This window comes from Lontra canadensis, unplaced genomic scaffold (assembly GCF_010015895.1).
Source record: "Lontra canadensis isolate GAN:19392208 unplaced genomic scaffold, GSC_riverotter_1.0 scaffold44, whole genome shotgun sequence".
NCBI lineage: Eukaryota > Metazoa > Chordata > Mammalia > Carnivora > Mustelidae > Lontra > Lontra canadensis.
In genome coordinates, this window is record NW_022631038.1 from 13,971,293 (window position 1) to 13,987,174 (window position 15,882).

At 52.1% G+C, this 15,882-nt stretch overlaps 1 protein-coding gene across 4 annotated transcripts in view; it reads right to left on the reverse strand.

Moving 5' to 3' along the window:
- Nucleotides 1-15,262, reverse strand: part of TNFRSF11A (TNF receptor superfamily member 11a) — a 49,010-nt gene extending 33,748 nt beyond the window's left edge. For 2 of the 4 annotated variants that reach the window (XM_032872285.1, XM_032872284.1), the window contains exon 1: nucleotides 15,187-15,262. In XM_032872285.1, coding sequence (XP_032728176.1) covers nucleotides 15,187-15,261 — 75 coding nt within the window. In that variant the 5' untranslated portion in view covers nucleotide 15,262. Of the gene's footprint in view, nucleotides 1-4,531; nucleotides 5,026-15,186 lie in introns of those variants that run through there. The other 2 variants (XM_032872287.1, XM_032872286.1) reach the window with 1 other exon arrangement.
- Between the last annotated feature and the right edge of the window lie 620 nt (nucleotides 15,263-15,882).

Below are 15,882 nucleotides of genomic sequence, written 5' to 3' on the forward strand. Positions count from 1 at the left end.
CTGTAGTGAAAGTCATCACAGAAACTAAAATTACTTTCTGGCTCTACTGAAGACTCATGCTGACATCTAACAGAGCAGAAGGAAGCTTGGCCCTTCTGTCAGATCAAGGGGAAAAAGAACCCAACCCAGAAAAACAAATGAGGGGTTTCCCATAGATTTCATTCTATAAAATATCATCCGTGACTCTATTTCAGAAATTTGGCTATAATTTAAGTAAAGATGGTATCAGATTTCTGAATGTTGCAGAATTGAGAGATGTGGTTTTTGTTAACAGAGAAACTATGAATGTGAAACTAACACCTCACTTAATAGTCCCGCTGCCCTTGAGAAAAAGCGTCCTTCAAGAAAGTCACCACTGAAACTGCTCCTGCTCAGAGCGGAGTACCGGGGACAAGGGAGCTGTGTCCCTCAGAACACCAAGACAGCTGGTGTACGAGCATGGTCTCACGCCAGGAAACTGTCCCTGAAGACTTTGTTTCTAGAAACAAATAAGTGACAAACAAGAGATAACAGCGATAAAGATGACTGAACAGATCAGAGCAACCTAGCAAACGCTGCTGCTCCTTGAGCGTTTCCTTGAGCGACGACTTCTCTCCGCTGGCTGCGAAGGCAGGCCAGAGAGATCCTCCCCTCACAGCTGTCTCTGAGGGTGAGTACCCTTCCCATGGAGATGCTCTGAGGAACCCTGAGGCTTACTCCTTTCTTAGTTCCTCTCCTCCAGAAGTCTCCCGATGCTCTTCTCTACTCTATCTGTCCTCGATCATGGCACAGTCATACGTCTACTGATAAAAAGAAGGCATCCTACCCTCATGCTTCTTGGTTAAAAGCTCATAACCAGAAGTGGAAATGACACAGAAGTCATTTGTAGCTCAGAGGTCCAGTAAGACAGAAAAAAGAAAAAAAGAAAGAAAAATGAAATACTAACTAAAATAAAGTCTGACATGCCAGCATGCAGGAATTCAGCAGAACAGAGGGAAGGATGAACCGAACACAACGGGGGGACAGGGGAAGAGGGGAGCATGGGACCGGGAGGAAGGGCCTGGCCAGGCCACCGCACTGGTTAGGGCAGTAGGCTCCAGCGTTCTCCCGCCCAGTGCTCAGAACTGAGCTTCCTGTTTGGCTGGAATAGTAGGTGCTTGACATTGCTTCAGTAAAACTGGCCACCTTTCTACAACCTGAGGACAAGGGGGAGGGCAATTCTAAGCCTTAGTCTTCTCACCTGTAAAATAGGGCTAATCATTGCGTGCCTCCCGCTGCAGTGAGGATCACATGTGATCACCCATGCAAACGAGGCAGCAGTACTCCGAAAAATTAAGGCTCCGCTCCCCCTGGTTGAAGCTGAGATGTCTCTACTAACTTGTGGAAGAACGAGTGAGGTAACCAACCGCCTTATTCGCTCAGCACAACGGCAGTGCCTGGGCCAGTGGCCAGTGATGGGGGCGCTGGATTCCACAGTGCCTACCTGGGCAGGGCTGGTAAGCATCTGTCACTTAGATCAGATCATTCCCTGAGGAGGTAAAGGGAAGACTGTAACCAGAAAAGGGGAAGAGGATAGAAAAGGGAAGGAGGGGACCTGCAGGAAAATTCTGAAGACCTGGCAGTTTCCCTGAGTGTACCAAGGTGGGTGATTGGGGGAAAAAAATGTTGTGGGGTTTTTTTTTTTAAGGTTTTATTTATTGATTTGAAAGAGAGAGAGCAAGAGAGAGCATGAGCTGGGGTGTGGCGATGGCAGGGGTGGGCAGAAAAGCAGACTCCCCGCTAAGAAGGGAGCCCGATATGAAGCTCGATCCCAGGACTCCGGGATCATGACCTGAGCCCATGAAGCCAGACACTTAACCGACTGAGCCACGCAGGCACCCGGGAAAAAAAAAATGCCCTTTTTAAAAGCATATTTGATTTCACATAAAGAAGTGTTTTCTCATAGGATTGAATTCGTGTCAAGTGGTCAGACTCATCTCAGTGGTTTTCTGTCTGGGGGGTTCAGTCCGTGACACGGGGTGCACTTGGATGAGGGCAGAGACAGTTTACTCAGGGTGGCTGCTGATAAAGTGGCTGCTAGATTTTATCTGCCAATGATTTCTGTTAACTAGGACATAACTGAGTTATGACCAAATGCCTTCTACACATTTTCATTTTAAAAAAACTGATAGAAGTTCAAGCTTGGAGATTTACAGAGTATCAGCCTCATTTTCCTTTTGTACAAACAAAAGCTTCAGATTCCACACTTCAGAACAACGTTACACTGGCACCTAGGAAGACAATAGCTTATAAAGGCACAAAGAGAAGAAAGGGGCAGCTTTTGGGGAACCCCCCCCATACATGCCAACAGATCACCTAGCATACTGCCCTCACCTGGGAGATACTGAGCTATGGGACCATTGAAAACTTGGAGACACCCTTGAACCAGCCAGGTACATGGCCCAAGTCAGGACAGAAGTGGGTACAGAGAATCAGAGGGTCTGAACAGAAAATGCCCTGAGTATTTAAAATATAATTCATTTCACAGAAATATAGTTTACACACAACTCTTGGGGGGGGGAATCTGCTAAAATTGAGGCTCAAGTATTCTCTGATTAATTAACATGAAAAGATGTGTCTAATGTGTTTGATTGTGAAGGACATTATGACTGTCACAGATATTCTGCTAACTGACCTGCTATTAAAGGATCTGGAACAGGGGACACCTGGGTGGCTCAGTCCGTTAAGCATCTGCCTTCAGCTTGGGTCATGATCCTGGGGTCCTGGGACAGAGCCCCATGTCAGGCTCCCTGCTCAGCGGGGAGCCTGCTTCTCCTTCCCCCTCTGTCCTCCCACCCCCCATGCTGCTCTTGCTCTCTCTCTCTCAAATAAATAAAATCTTGAAAGGATCTGGAACATTCTAAGATGCATTTTATGAATATGTTTCCAGTAACAAAGAGGACGTAAAACTCAGACTCTAAGGATATTCATCAGAGCTGGCTGACTCCCACTGTCTCACTGAAAATAACAAACATGAATCACCCCCTCCCCACACAGAGACCGCACTCCATGATGCGGTTGTGATTCATGTACTCACTGTGCAAATAACAGCATAAGGCCAGTCACTCCTTTGCCTGTTATTCGCTGTGCTTGTGACCAGAAGACAATCCTGCTCTAGTCTAGGGTTTAATACTGGATGGCAGCTATCACTTTGAAAGCTCTGCTATCATCAGACCCTCAAAGGTGTCTTTACTGAGCCCTCATACTTGGGCAAGGGATTGGCTGGGTGCGGGACTGAAGAAATTAGCCCATCCCTGGCCTCTCAAATTGCTTAGCACCGGACACAGGCACAGAGAGACGGACAACTGTAATAGAGACCCACGAAACAGACCAAAAGCTGCTGCATGTACTGGAAAGATCCAAGTACACTGAGTCCCTGCATTTGACCCGCCCTGGTCATGGGCAGGGAAGGAGAGAGAGCTCGGCCCGGGTTTCATCTTCCCCAGCTCCAGGACTGGGAAGAGATCACAGAGGGAGGTGCACAAACCCCAGGGGGCAGGGGTGAGGGGGGCAGGGCTGAGGGGTGCAGGCAGAGCAGGGAGAAGCGAAGGCTGGTGCTTGGGCAGGTAGGCAGAGGAGGAAGCAGGGGGAGCCCTGAGGAGAAGGAGTGTCCTTGCTTAGCATCCAGAGGAGAACACTGAGGATGGGCTAACACAGAACGCAGTCTGGGTCCGAGAGGTGATGTGATGAGCCTGGGAGGGGAACCGCGGGTCAGATGACATTGGTGGAGACCCGGATAAAGGAAGGGAAGAAGCCAAGTTCACAGCAAGTGTCAAGAGAAGGAGGATTGTCTGTGGGTGTAAGGAGCGTTTGCAGAACTCCAAGAAGTGTGCAGGGCCGGGTCAGGAAGAGCAGCACGGCCCGAAGGCCCGGTGTGGTGAGGGGAGGGCGGTACAGGAAGTCACACAACTCATTACATAATCACCCAGATCTCGAGGTAACGTGCCTCTGCAGCGCCCGGACTGGGTGGCACTGACTGCTGGCTCCTGGCCGACGGTGACGGACACCGTCAAGGCTTAAACAATCAGCGCTTCACGCTATTTTCGTTACCGGGCTGGGATGACAACATCTGCCATCAGAGGTGAACTTTTTAAAATTTTTAACTGTGGGAAGGTGCACATGATGTAAAATTTGCTATCTTTGTCATTTCAGATTTATTTCTTTTTATTTGAGAGAGAGAGAGCACGCACACGTGGACACAGCGGGAGGGTGGAGGGAGAGAGACTCTCAGGCAGACTCCCCGCTGAGCATGGACCCCCCCCCCCCCCCCCCCCCCCCCCCCACCGTGGGGCTCGAGTCCACGACCCTGAGATCACAACCTGAGCTAAAATCAAGAGTCAGACAATCAACTGACTGAGTCACCCAGGTGTTCCCCAAGAATTTACTCTCTTAATCACTTTGCTGTAAGATTTTTTAGGAATGGATATTAGGCTCAGAAAAAAAAAATCTGACTTAGGTCAAGTGTGATGAATAAAAAAAAAACAAAACACCCCCAAAACATAGAGGAACTTACGGCCTATTCGATGTCTTGACATACTGGCCATTTTGACTCAGCAAGCATTCGGTGAGTGACTTCATCAGCTATCTTGGAAGGCGTGTGTGGCCCCATCAGCATCGCCCCCCCACCACCTGGGTTCCAGGTGTGCTCTTCAAGGAAAACCAGGAGCACGGTGGCTGCACTCACTCTCTCCTCCCTCAGAAAGGGGCCCATCAAAGCTCTATTGATTTCTGCTCAGCCCTCTTCCTTGCTTTCCTCACAATACAGTCATTATCTCTGTTCCTTGAAAAGAAAACATACGGCCCAAGGGAAAATGAAGAAATAACCTTGCATTTCAAAACTCCAATTGCAAGTGTCTTTGTCTCCCAGACAGATAAAGAAGGAAACAAGTTCGCAGCTGTGGGCTACTTGAAAGGAAAGTGCAAGGACCCTTTGTTTCCTAAACACAGTAATTAGGAAGGCTTTGACTTGTCCTTGTATTATCAACTGAGAGGCTCCGGTGAATTCCCCTTTATTCTCCCAGACCCGCCTTTTCCTTCCCTTTCCTTTCTTTTTCTTTTACTTTTCTTCCTTTCTCTGTTTCTTTCTTTCTCTTTCTCTCAACATCCTGATTTCTTTAAGCTTGCATTCATTTGAGATGAGAGCTACTTCTCTGTTCTGCCCACAGCCAAAGTCAGCGACCCCTGTGCTTCCAAGAGCGCGCTGGCCTGCAGAAGGCCAAGCCTCCTTCCAGGCCCAGCCTTCATTCTGGGGATGCACCAAGCTACTAAGACCACGAGCCCCCAACGTGGCCAGAGAAAGGACTAGCTGGTCCCTGGCCCTCAGAGTAAAGTCCAGAGCTTCTCAAACGTGCACAGAATTACCCAGAAATCGGATGGTTTCAGTAGGTCTGGAGCAGGCCCTGAGATCCTGCGTTTCTAACAGGCTCCCGGTTCTGCTGCAGCTGGTCTCTGTGTGACAAGGTCAGAGATCATGTTAAAGACCAAGATCCAGAACTTTCTCATATCCCCAAACACCACACAGTCATCTCCATCCATATAATGGATATTGAGAACCACCTCCCACTGCTGGATACAGACACCATTTATCTTGAGTGGGAATGAAGGAAGAGTCGGCCCTTACGACACACTGCCTGTGTGCCAGGCACTATGCTGGCAGCTTTCCTCGCGCGTCCTGAAAGAAGACAGTAACCGGCTGAAACGGTTAGGGGTGCAGCAAAGGCACGTAGCAAATGCTCAGATTCTTGTTGAACTGACGAATCATTTTTCCTGAAGGACCGCTGTGAGCTCCTAACTTCCCTTTCCAGAAGACACAATCGTTTTCTCCGAGCTCTGGATTAAACTCAAACTTCCAAGCATGGGCTTAGAAGAGTTCCACCAATCTGGGGCAAAGTGAGAGCCACCTTGAGGGAAGGCGGTTGCAAAATTGAGCTTAGAAATCTCTTCCTGGCCTCCAATTCTCCTTTCTAATAGGGACAGGAGAACATAGATCTGCCCAACCAGCTCACGACACAGCTGGCCCAGCCTCAGGCCCAGGAATGGGTGCCCCTGGCCCTTTTCCTGAAGTCCTTCTGCATTCCTGGGGCAAGCAGAGCGAGCGGCCTGTTGCTCACCCCTTCTGCACTCCCCGGCCTGTGAGGGCCGCTCTGCACCCTTAGGATAACAACCAGTCAGTGGTACATTCTGATCCTTTGCCCGTTTGCAATTTGACATATGTATAGGACCTTAAGGGCCTGGTCACCCGGACCCACCTGGGCCATGGAACTCGTCTGAACTCGTCTGAACTCATCAGAAGGGGGCAATGTTTTGTTTTGTTTTAAAGATTTTACTTATTTATTTGACCGAGAGATCACAAGTAGGCAGAGAGGCAGGCAGAGAGTGGGAGGGAGAAGCAGCCTCACTGCTGAGCAGAGAGCCCAATGCAGGGCTCAATCCCAGGACCCTGAGATCCTGACCTGAGCTGAAGGCAGAGGCTTTAACCCACTGAGCCACCCAGGCGCCCCGTGGGGGGGCAATGTTTTATGATTTCATTTAAAAAATTTTAAACATTGGAGCCATTAGAAATTAAGGGTTAACTTTTAAGACAGATTTCAGGAATGCTCCCACTGAACTCAGCTGCCCCTGTGTCTGGTCCTCCATTGTCAGAGGTCTGGGTTCTGTGTCCAAGTTTCTTGCTACTAGGTATGGGTAACACAAACCCCACTGGGGACTCCTCCTCTCAAGCCAAGGGAAAGCTCAAGACGTGATGGTGACCAGAGGCTAGGTATGTTCTGACTCTCCTGTTTGGAGCTTTTCTCTTACTACTTAGGGCGGTGACTTCTACAACACTGAAAGATGGCCATTCAGAATAGGAAGGATTCAGAAGCGTGCTGTGGTAGAGACACCAAAATTGGAGTCAGGTCATTTGGGCCAAGAGAGGTGTCCCCAGATCCACTGTGATTATAGTAATGCTAAGCCATAGAGAACCTTTAAAAAGATAATAGAGCTACATTTCACCTGTCTCCCCTCCCCCTACCTCACTGGCACAGAGCGGGACAGGTGGCAAGACGGGGACACACTCAGGACAGTGAGCGATAGCCTGGTGTACTCCTGGTGGGGGGAACACAGAGAAGTCAGAGATGTCTCTGCACCAGGAAGTGGCAGGGGTGATTCAAAATGTCACATTTTTTTTCCTCCTGAGTCAGGGATCAACTGGCCAGGGACCCTGGGCTGGGTACTCAGGGTGCTGGTTTAAACCTGACCTGCTTAAAGTCACAGCGTTTTTCTTTTTGCATAACAACAGTTAACAGAAGAAAGCTCTCCTGAGGGAGCAGCCTGGTTATGGTATTTCCAAAGACACTGGAAAGCTTGCTTCTGTCCCGGCACTCCTGGAGCGTCTTGCTCCGGTCCCCAGCTGGTTGTGCAGTCGGCTGCATGAGCGCTTTCCCTCTGCGGGGGAAGGCCCTGCCTCTGGAGGGGCCCTTAGGAGTTCCAGCTCCACCACTTACAGGCTGTGCGACCCGGGGCTCCCTGGGCCTCCCTCTCCCCTCCCTCTTGCCCAAGTGAGGATTAGAGTAAATGCACCAGGCACAGCCTGGCACACAGAAGGGGTCCAACAGATGGCAGGTGTTTTTAATATAACCGATCCTACAATGTTAACGTAGAGCTGGCTCAGAACCTTTTTAGGCAATCCCAGGGTTTCCAGCAGGGGTTCTCAAGCTTACTGGTGCCTCAGAATCCCCTGGAGAGATTGTTTGATGGGATTGCCTCCAGAAGTTCTGATTCGGGGACATGGGGTAGGGCCTGGGAATGCGCATGTCTAACAAGCTCCCAAGTAGTGGGGATGCTGGACCCAGGGACCACACTGCCCACGGGGTAGCGTCCCAGCTCCTGAGGCTTGTCCACACAGCCCTTCACGACGAGTCAGCCCACACTCCCTCCACTGCCAAGTCGGCCTGACCCTTTCCTGGTCTCTCTGGCCAGCCCTGGACTCCAGACATCAGGACTGGACTCAGCTTTCCCCTGTCTCCCGTGCCCCTTCCCCTGCTGCCCGCCCTCACAGACACCCCCACCCTCTAGGACCAGGTCAGGAACCACGTGCTCGGTTCTCCACTCCGTCCCTCCGCCCGGCCCCGTGCTCCTGGCCATCTACTGGGTTCCTCTTTTGTAGGGATTTAGACCCTCAGAATCGCAAGGAGTGCGGACTGTCCTGTCTCGTCTACCTTCCCAGATGGGGAGCCTTCCGGGTCAAGGGCATGTGGCAGAGGTCTGATGTTTTCCACGGGGTCTTCTGGCCTTCTGTTTGTATGTTTGTGATGTTTGTGAGTTTTTGCCACTAAGTACTAAATCAGGATCCACTGAATTGAAAGGAAAAAAAGCTGACAGAGAGGTTCAAGGAACCAGAATGAATAACTCTGGGCAGAGGGAAGTTGTGGGTAACAATCTTCAACAATGGAAACATTAAAATAAAGAACATTGACCAACTGATCTTTACCCCTCTGAAAGAACAAATTTGAGGAAATGGGGTCAAATTGTGACATGTTCGATTTAGGTCTGCTATAGGGAAGTTCCTGATATTGGGAATTATGAACAGCGAGCTGGCTTAGCGAAGGCGGATGTGAAAAATCTCCGTCTGCTCGAAGATGGAACAGATTCTCGATTCCCGGGGAAGTTTTAGACGTGATTCTGCCTTAATATCTTGGGTACAAAGTTGAGAGGAGGGAAGGGCCCTGTATACAGGTTTCTTTCAACTGGACACGGGCTTGGCAGCTGCTCGAGCTACTTAAAGATACACACTGTCAAGTTCACTGCTACCCGCATTTCAAAGAGTAACAAATATTTTTAAAAAATCAATACCTTGGGGAAGTGGTTGGTTTTCCAACTCAGGGGTGTCATGGGAACCCATGCGGGCCAACCCTGAGCAGCCAGTAGGATTTATGCAACACCGCAGGCCTCCCTGCCCGCTTGCCAGGTTTAACCATCACATTCACGAAAAATTAGAGAGTTTTTCTTCCTCATTTTTAATGGAAAGTCTTCAAATTTCTGGTGGCGGGAGGAAGTGGCCCTTGCACTCTCCACAGAGAACAGGAAATGTAATGAGTTATTATTATTCTGATAAACTGGAAGGATAGTTTTTGCAGTCGGTTCTTCCTTCCACTTTGAAACCTGGCAGCTTTCTGACTGTGCTGGTGCCCGCCGGGGCCTCCGTGTTACCTGCTCAGCTAGATTTGGGGTGGTGGGGGCGAGGCAGAAGGGAGCTGGGTAGAGAGAAAGGGAAACACTTCTCATAGGCACCACAATCCACTGAGAAAATATGTTTTTTTTTAAGTGCAAAGGATTTGCTGCGCCCTGGTTCCGAGGTAAATACAGTTTCTATTTAGGAGCAGGTGACATATTTGAGGCCAGTGCGGGAGGACAGCAGGTCAGGTCACACCTGTTTTAATGATGGACCCTCTGGGATCCCTGGCCCCTTATCTCTCTCTCGCCTGAGTCTGAGAGTTTCAGATTCTGCGGACATCCTGAACTTCTGATTCCAAGACACCTTTAAGTCAGGAAATGGCTCTAAATTCCAGAGCACACTAATTTCCCGTGGACCCCAGTGCCTTGGGGGCTCTTAGCTTGTTTACCTCGCTGGAGGGTGATGAACTTTGTCTCTCCACACAGTAAAATAATCCAAAGCAGCTGGGATTCAATGGCCTAAAATTCATTTCTTGCCGGTTTAGGAAAAAAAAATCCTTCTTGACTTGAACCTGAGACAAAGTCTCCTTAATGAGCTGTGAGAAACACAGTTCAAATGGTCAGCTATTTTACTCTGACACCCATTACATCTTTTTTTTTTTTTTTAAAGTAATCGGTCCAACCACATCCTTTGCCCCTGTATTGTGGGCGCCTAGCACCACTCGGCTCGCTCTGAAATCACTCCTGCACTTGGCTTCTCCTTTCTCTTGCCACTACACCGACCTGATTCCAGCCTTCACTGGCTCTCCCTCCCAAACCAGGGCCGTGGCCTCCTTACTGCCCCCTGAACCTACCCCCGACCCCCTTCCTTGTAACGCGCAAATCTGAGCATGACCCTCTCCGGCCCACAGTGCAGCCAGATAAAATCTGAACTATTTCGCTTGCACACAAGTCTCTCCAGGGCTGGCTCTCTCTCCCTCTCCCTACATGCCCTTGGGAGTCCTGGAGCGGCATCCTTTTTAGAGTTCCCTGAAAACCCTGCAGTGTCACGTCTCCTGGCATCAGCCACCCTGGGTCCCCCAGCCCAAATGCTGCCCCCTTGTCCCTCCTTCCGGGCTTTAGATGTACATGACTGGACCGTGAGGAAGAAGGAGCTATTCTCTCAAGCAGGTTAAAGCGCTCCTTGTCCTGGGTGCCCGCCACACTTGGAAAATGCTCCCAGTAAACAGGCCTCCTCCGCGAATCTCTGTGTGCAGGTCTAGCTGTGCGCCTCCTGGAGAGGGGGTGTGTGGGGGGGGTGGCTATGGCCCTGGTCTCTGTCTCCTCTGCCTGTTGCAGAGTGTCCCACATGCCGTAGTAAGTGCTCATTTTGTTGAAATACATGAACACAGATTCGGTGTCACTTCTCACTCTTGGGTCCCCTGTCCTGAATACGGCAGCCCGCAGACAGGAAAGGCTGGGAGAGGAGGGGCCCAGGCGGCGAATGCCTATGTCAGGTTATGGGCACACATCCCTAAAGCGTGTGCTTCAAACTGCTGACCGTGGGGGCGGGGGGGTGCTGTTGTGAGAACGGCAGAGGCAGAAACAGCAGCGCCAGCCCGCCCGCCCTTGACTTCAGAGACAGCGGGGAAGCCTGCCAGGGGCGCGCGGGCAGGTCGGTCTCGGTGGCAGGAAACAGACCGAGCGCGCCTCTCAGAATGAGGACAGAGATATGGGGCCGTGCGTAATCTCACTCGCCACCCACTCGGGGCTCAACCTCAAAAGCTCACTACGAACTTTAGACCGACCAAGTCTTTTGTTTTGCTGAAGCCCACTGTCTCACTCTTGGTTTCTCCCGGCTCAGTGTTCTCGGGGCAGAAAAAATGAAAGGAGTTTCTAGCGGTGGACACTGCGGGAAGCCCACCCCATTGCAAGCAGAGAGAAGCACAAAGAGAAAGGGACTGACTCCAGCTGACCAGGTGGAGAACCTGGCGGTGCCTGGGGGCTGGGCGCGGAGGTGAGGTCAGCTTGCCTTGGGCCCCGTGAGGGGCGATTCCCTTGTGCGCTAGGGTCAGGATGCTGCTGGGAGACGGCAGACTGGCAGTCTGGGGAGGCCACCCGACCCAGCGGGCAGGTGCCCTTGGGAGTGAATCACCTGGAGAGCCAATGACCATCAGGGTGCAGACCCATATCAGAGAAAAAAAAAAAAAAAAAACCAAGACAAAACAAAAATGGCCTAGACAACAGACAACACCTCTGGCACCTTAGACACACCATGTGGGAAAAACAATATTAGTTTTTCTCCGTACTTCAAAAATAGGAAAATACAACGGGGGAAATTTTAATACTGACATGGTGATAAAGTTCACGCAGCACCTTCTCAACACAACACTCTTTGCAAAGGAGGCCCTGGTCTGGAACTCCCCTTTTCATGGCCTCATAAAGCACTGATTTATTGACCTTCAAAGATACACCTTTATTGTTTCAGTTTTCCTGGTGTAAGAATTTCTGGTAGATAACTGAAAAAGCAAGCTCATATTTCCTTATCAACACAGAGAATGTGTTTATATTACAGATCTGTCGTGGCAGTGGGGGTGGGGGGAGTAGTGGGAAGGAAGTAGCAGGCGAGGCATTTGAAATACTTTGTTATCAACGGAATGGACTAAAAGACCACCGATCTACACGTTTGTGGTTCTCCAAAGTATTAACCTATAGCCAAGTCTTCTCTCTAGGATAGGAGGGGGCAGGAGGACAGCGAGCAGGTGCCTCTCCAAAGCCTACAGCTCCCCTCTAGGGGATTTCCTCCGTGGGGTCTCCCCACAGGCTTTTCCAGGGCCCTGTGGCTTCTCTGTCTCTGATCACTCTACCTTACCACCTCAGCAAAGGCCATATGAAAGCTAGCTCAGAAACTGTAGGTGTTTAATGTCTTGTCTGTTGTGGGTTTTCCTGAATTAAGTGCTTTGTAGTATTTATAAAGTCATTTTTTAAAAAAGTGAGTTTTTTTTATTTTTGTTTTTTTTTTTTTAAGATTCCTTTAAGCCTGAACCACTCACACCACCCTCTTGACTAGAAAGCTTCCTTTCCCCAACAGCCTCTTGGCTTCAATCCCTCTCTGGCCCTTGATTTCCTGTCCATGCTGTAAAGACTACTCAGGAAAAAACCCTTCCTCCAGAAGTCCACCCTGATTGCTCTAGCTGTACTGGTTCCCTCCTGCTCTCCACCCCCACGCTGCACTTCCTTGATCACATGCTGCCTTATTATTATTACAGGTTCACCTGTCTAGTCCTCTGACTAGACAGTGGCCTGTGAACGCTGTTGTCTCCGTCCTGTTTCTCATGAGCCCGGTGTCACAAGCCATAAACCTTTGTTGGCCTGGGTCTGAATGAGTCTGCTCTTAGGTCTTAGATAACTGGGGACAAAAACCAGCTTCGTCTAATCAGTGACCTTAGCAAAAACAACCGCGAGCTTCTCTATTTTCTTACTTGGAATAAACAGCAGAACTATCAACATAAAAACATAAAGCGTTGTTGTCTGTGGGCAAATACTGAAAACAAATTCCCTCACAGATACAGGCAGAAGGAGGTTTTAAAAGGCAAAACTTGGGGCACCTGGGTGGCTCAGTGGGTTAAAGCCTCTGCCTTCAGCTCAGGTCATGATCCCAGAGTCCTGGGATCGAGCCCCACATCAGGCTCTCTGCTCAGGAGGGAGCCTGCTTCCTCCTCTCTCTTTGCCTGCCTCTCTGCCTACTTGTGATCTCTGTCAAATAAACAAATAAAATCTTAAAAAAAAAATAAATAAAAGGCAAAACTTTCAGCCTTCCAGGGACATTTCTATCTATCTACCATAATGTCAATGAAACTAAATAGTTTCATTCAAATAGTTTCATTCAAAAAAAGTCGTAAATAAAGCACTTTCTAGAAGCCAGGTTTGCCAGCGATTTTGTAGAAAGCAATATCCCTTGCCTCTCATTTAGCATTCTTCAAGCCTTGCCCAGGGTGTGGCGGCTAATGCCAGTGGACTACCGATGCCATTGCTTGGCCCAAGAAGCAGTCATGAAACACGCAGAGAGCCACACACCGCGAGAACACACCACGTTACCATCTGCGGATCATAACCAACACCTACCTCCACCTTGCAGAACGGAAGGATTCCCACTGGCGACACTGGGCACAAACTCCTATCATTCGATTGGAATTGTCGAAGTATCATTGGTTTCCTGTTTAGGGGTGATTCAAAACTGCACCGAATTCAAGTGGCCAAAAGGGAAAGGGAGGGGAAACAGCACTTGTTGAAAGCTATCTCCGAAAAACAGATTTGTTTTGGTAGCATCAGCGGCTCATATCAGACCTACCGCGTCGAATGAGTAGATGTTATGTGCATAGTTTTTGCAATAGCAGCATGAGATGCATTTTTGAAACTGCAGACGGGGTAGGTTTTTCTCAGGTAGCTAACTGTTCAAATGAGGCAGCACCCTGTCCAACCTGTCCGGCACTTCATTAAGCAACACCTGACATGCTTAAAATGAAAAAATTCCATTAAGTTTTTCCGCCTTCTTTTCCCTCAATCATTCTAAGAGACCCATACCCATAGGAGCGGAATAGAATGCACCTTCCAGAGAGTTTTCTGCTGGAGCCTACAACACATTCCTATTACTTTTGTCAAGACTTCAAATCCCAAGCCAGCTTCCCCACACCCCAAACACATGGGGTTCTGGGCCCTTCTGCCTCAATCTGACGGTAACAGAGAAGGGAAATCTGAAACTGCTGAAAACCAAGAAAACAACCACCATTTACTCTTCCCTCTGAGGAACTTGCAAGTATACAAGGTTTTTATAGCATTTGCGGTGCTGGGGTTGCTGCTCTGTGGCTCTCCTCCAGGAGGACAGAAAATTAGTAACCAGTTTATTTATCGGCAACGGTACTGAGTGATGTGGTCAGGAAACTTCTTTCTGAAAACCAGGCGGCAACAAGGATCCGAGGGGAGGTTCATCTCCTGACACGTCGCCCTCTTCACGCTAAAGCCATGCAGCCCTCCCAAGGGCAAGGGCTGATGGCCGGGGCTGGAGGGGGCGGAGCCGCGGGGGCATCCCGGGCTGGGGAGCCCCAGCGAGGATGAGCCCCGCGCCGCTGGGCTTGCCGGCGTCCCAGCCCCAGTCTGAGCCGAGCTCGCGCACAACAGGGCGCAGTTGGGGCTCCCGCCGCCCCCGCCCCCAGAGCCTGAAGCACGCCACGGGCCTTGGTTTCTCCAACAGCCAAGAGTGTTCTGTCCTAAAGTCATCAAAGTTGTTTCCAAGGACAAGTGATTCTAGGGTTATTCCGGGCCAGAGCCTGAGCTGGTGGACCTGAAGCTGTCGGGGGGGGGGGGGGGGGGGGGGGCATAAACAACAGGATGGGGGGCATAAAAAGGAAATCTTCTGTCAGCTTTCCCGCAGAAACTGCCAAATTCGGTTTTACCGCGCGCTCCAGACATCCCCATGAGGCGACTGGCCTTGCTCTCTTGGTCTTCGGATGACCAGGGAAACTGAGGCGGGGAGAGGGTGCGAAGCCGGGTGGAGGGCCCGGCCTAGCGCTCCCGAGGGGCTCAGACTGGCCCGGAAGCACAGGTTGGACACGGGAGCGCTCGGCCAAGGCGGGCACGTCCGCGGCTCCGAACTTTCCCGCTCGCTGACAGCTTGCGCGGGAGACGCGGGCCTTGCCGCCCCGCAGCGGCCTGGGAACCTGCATAACTGACCTCAAAGCCCGCCGCGAAGTGGACGTTCGGAAGCCCGAGTCCGGGTGCGGGGGTCCCGCGACCCCGGGTTCTGCCCCCCCAACACCCCTCCACTCGCCCTCCCGTCGCCCCACCGTCCACGCCGCGGAGCCCCTTTCCGCCGCCTCCCGCGTCTCCGCCCCGGTCCCTCCCCGGCTCCCGAGGAGGCGTCGCACGCCGGCCCCGGTGAGCAGGGAGCGGGAGCGGGAGCCGGAGCCGGAGCCGGAGCCCGGGCCGGAGCCGCAGCGGGAACGGGAACGGGAGCGGCGGCGGCCTCGGCCTCCTTACCTGCAGCGGGCCGAGCAGCGCGCAGACGGCGAGCAGCGCGGGCAGCGGGCGGCGCCGCCGGGCGCGCGGGGCCATGGCGCGGTGGGCCGGCGGGCGCCGCACTCTGCGGCCTCTGCGGCCGGGGCTGCGCGGCTGTCTGGGACCCGGGGGTCGGCCCGCCCCGCCGCCGCCCCGCCCCGCCCCGCCCCGCCACCTGTCCCCGCCCTCCCGCACGGCGCCCCCTCTGGCGGGGGCCGGGGCCGCGCCCGCCAGGTGGTGCCCGAGCGCAGGGCGCTCGTCTTCCGACCCTCGGGTGCGCGGGCGGACCCCGGCGGCTGGGAGGTGAGGGTGGCTGGGACGATCGGAGGGTTGGCCGCCCCGCCGTCTGCACCCTCTGCGGCATCGCCCGGAGCTTCCACGCCGCGGCTCTTCATGCCGCCGGTGGCCGCACGGGCTGTCCTGGCCTGCGCGGTAGTCCGCGTTCCGGCACGGACCAGACTGCGCCCAGACCTCCTGGGCCGGCTTCCCGGGGACGGAGGGCAGCGGCGGCCGCTTGGAGCCCGCGCGCTCGGCCCTGGTAGACCGGGCCTCCCCGGCGAAGGTGGATGCCCCGCCACCCTGGAATTAACCAGAAGAGGCTCGACCTTCGGTGGGGATTTCATGGACGGCTGCGCAAAGGTCACCGCGGTATACTGTCCCGCACGCTTCCTACCAGCC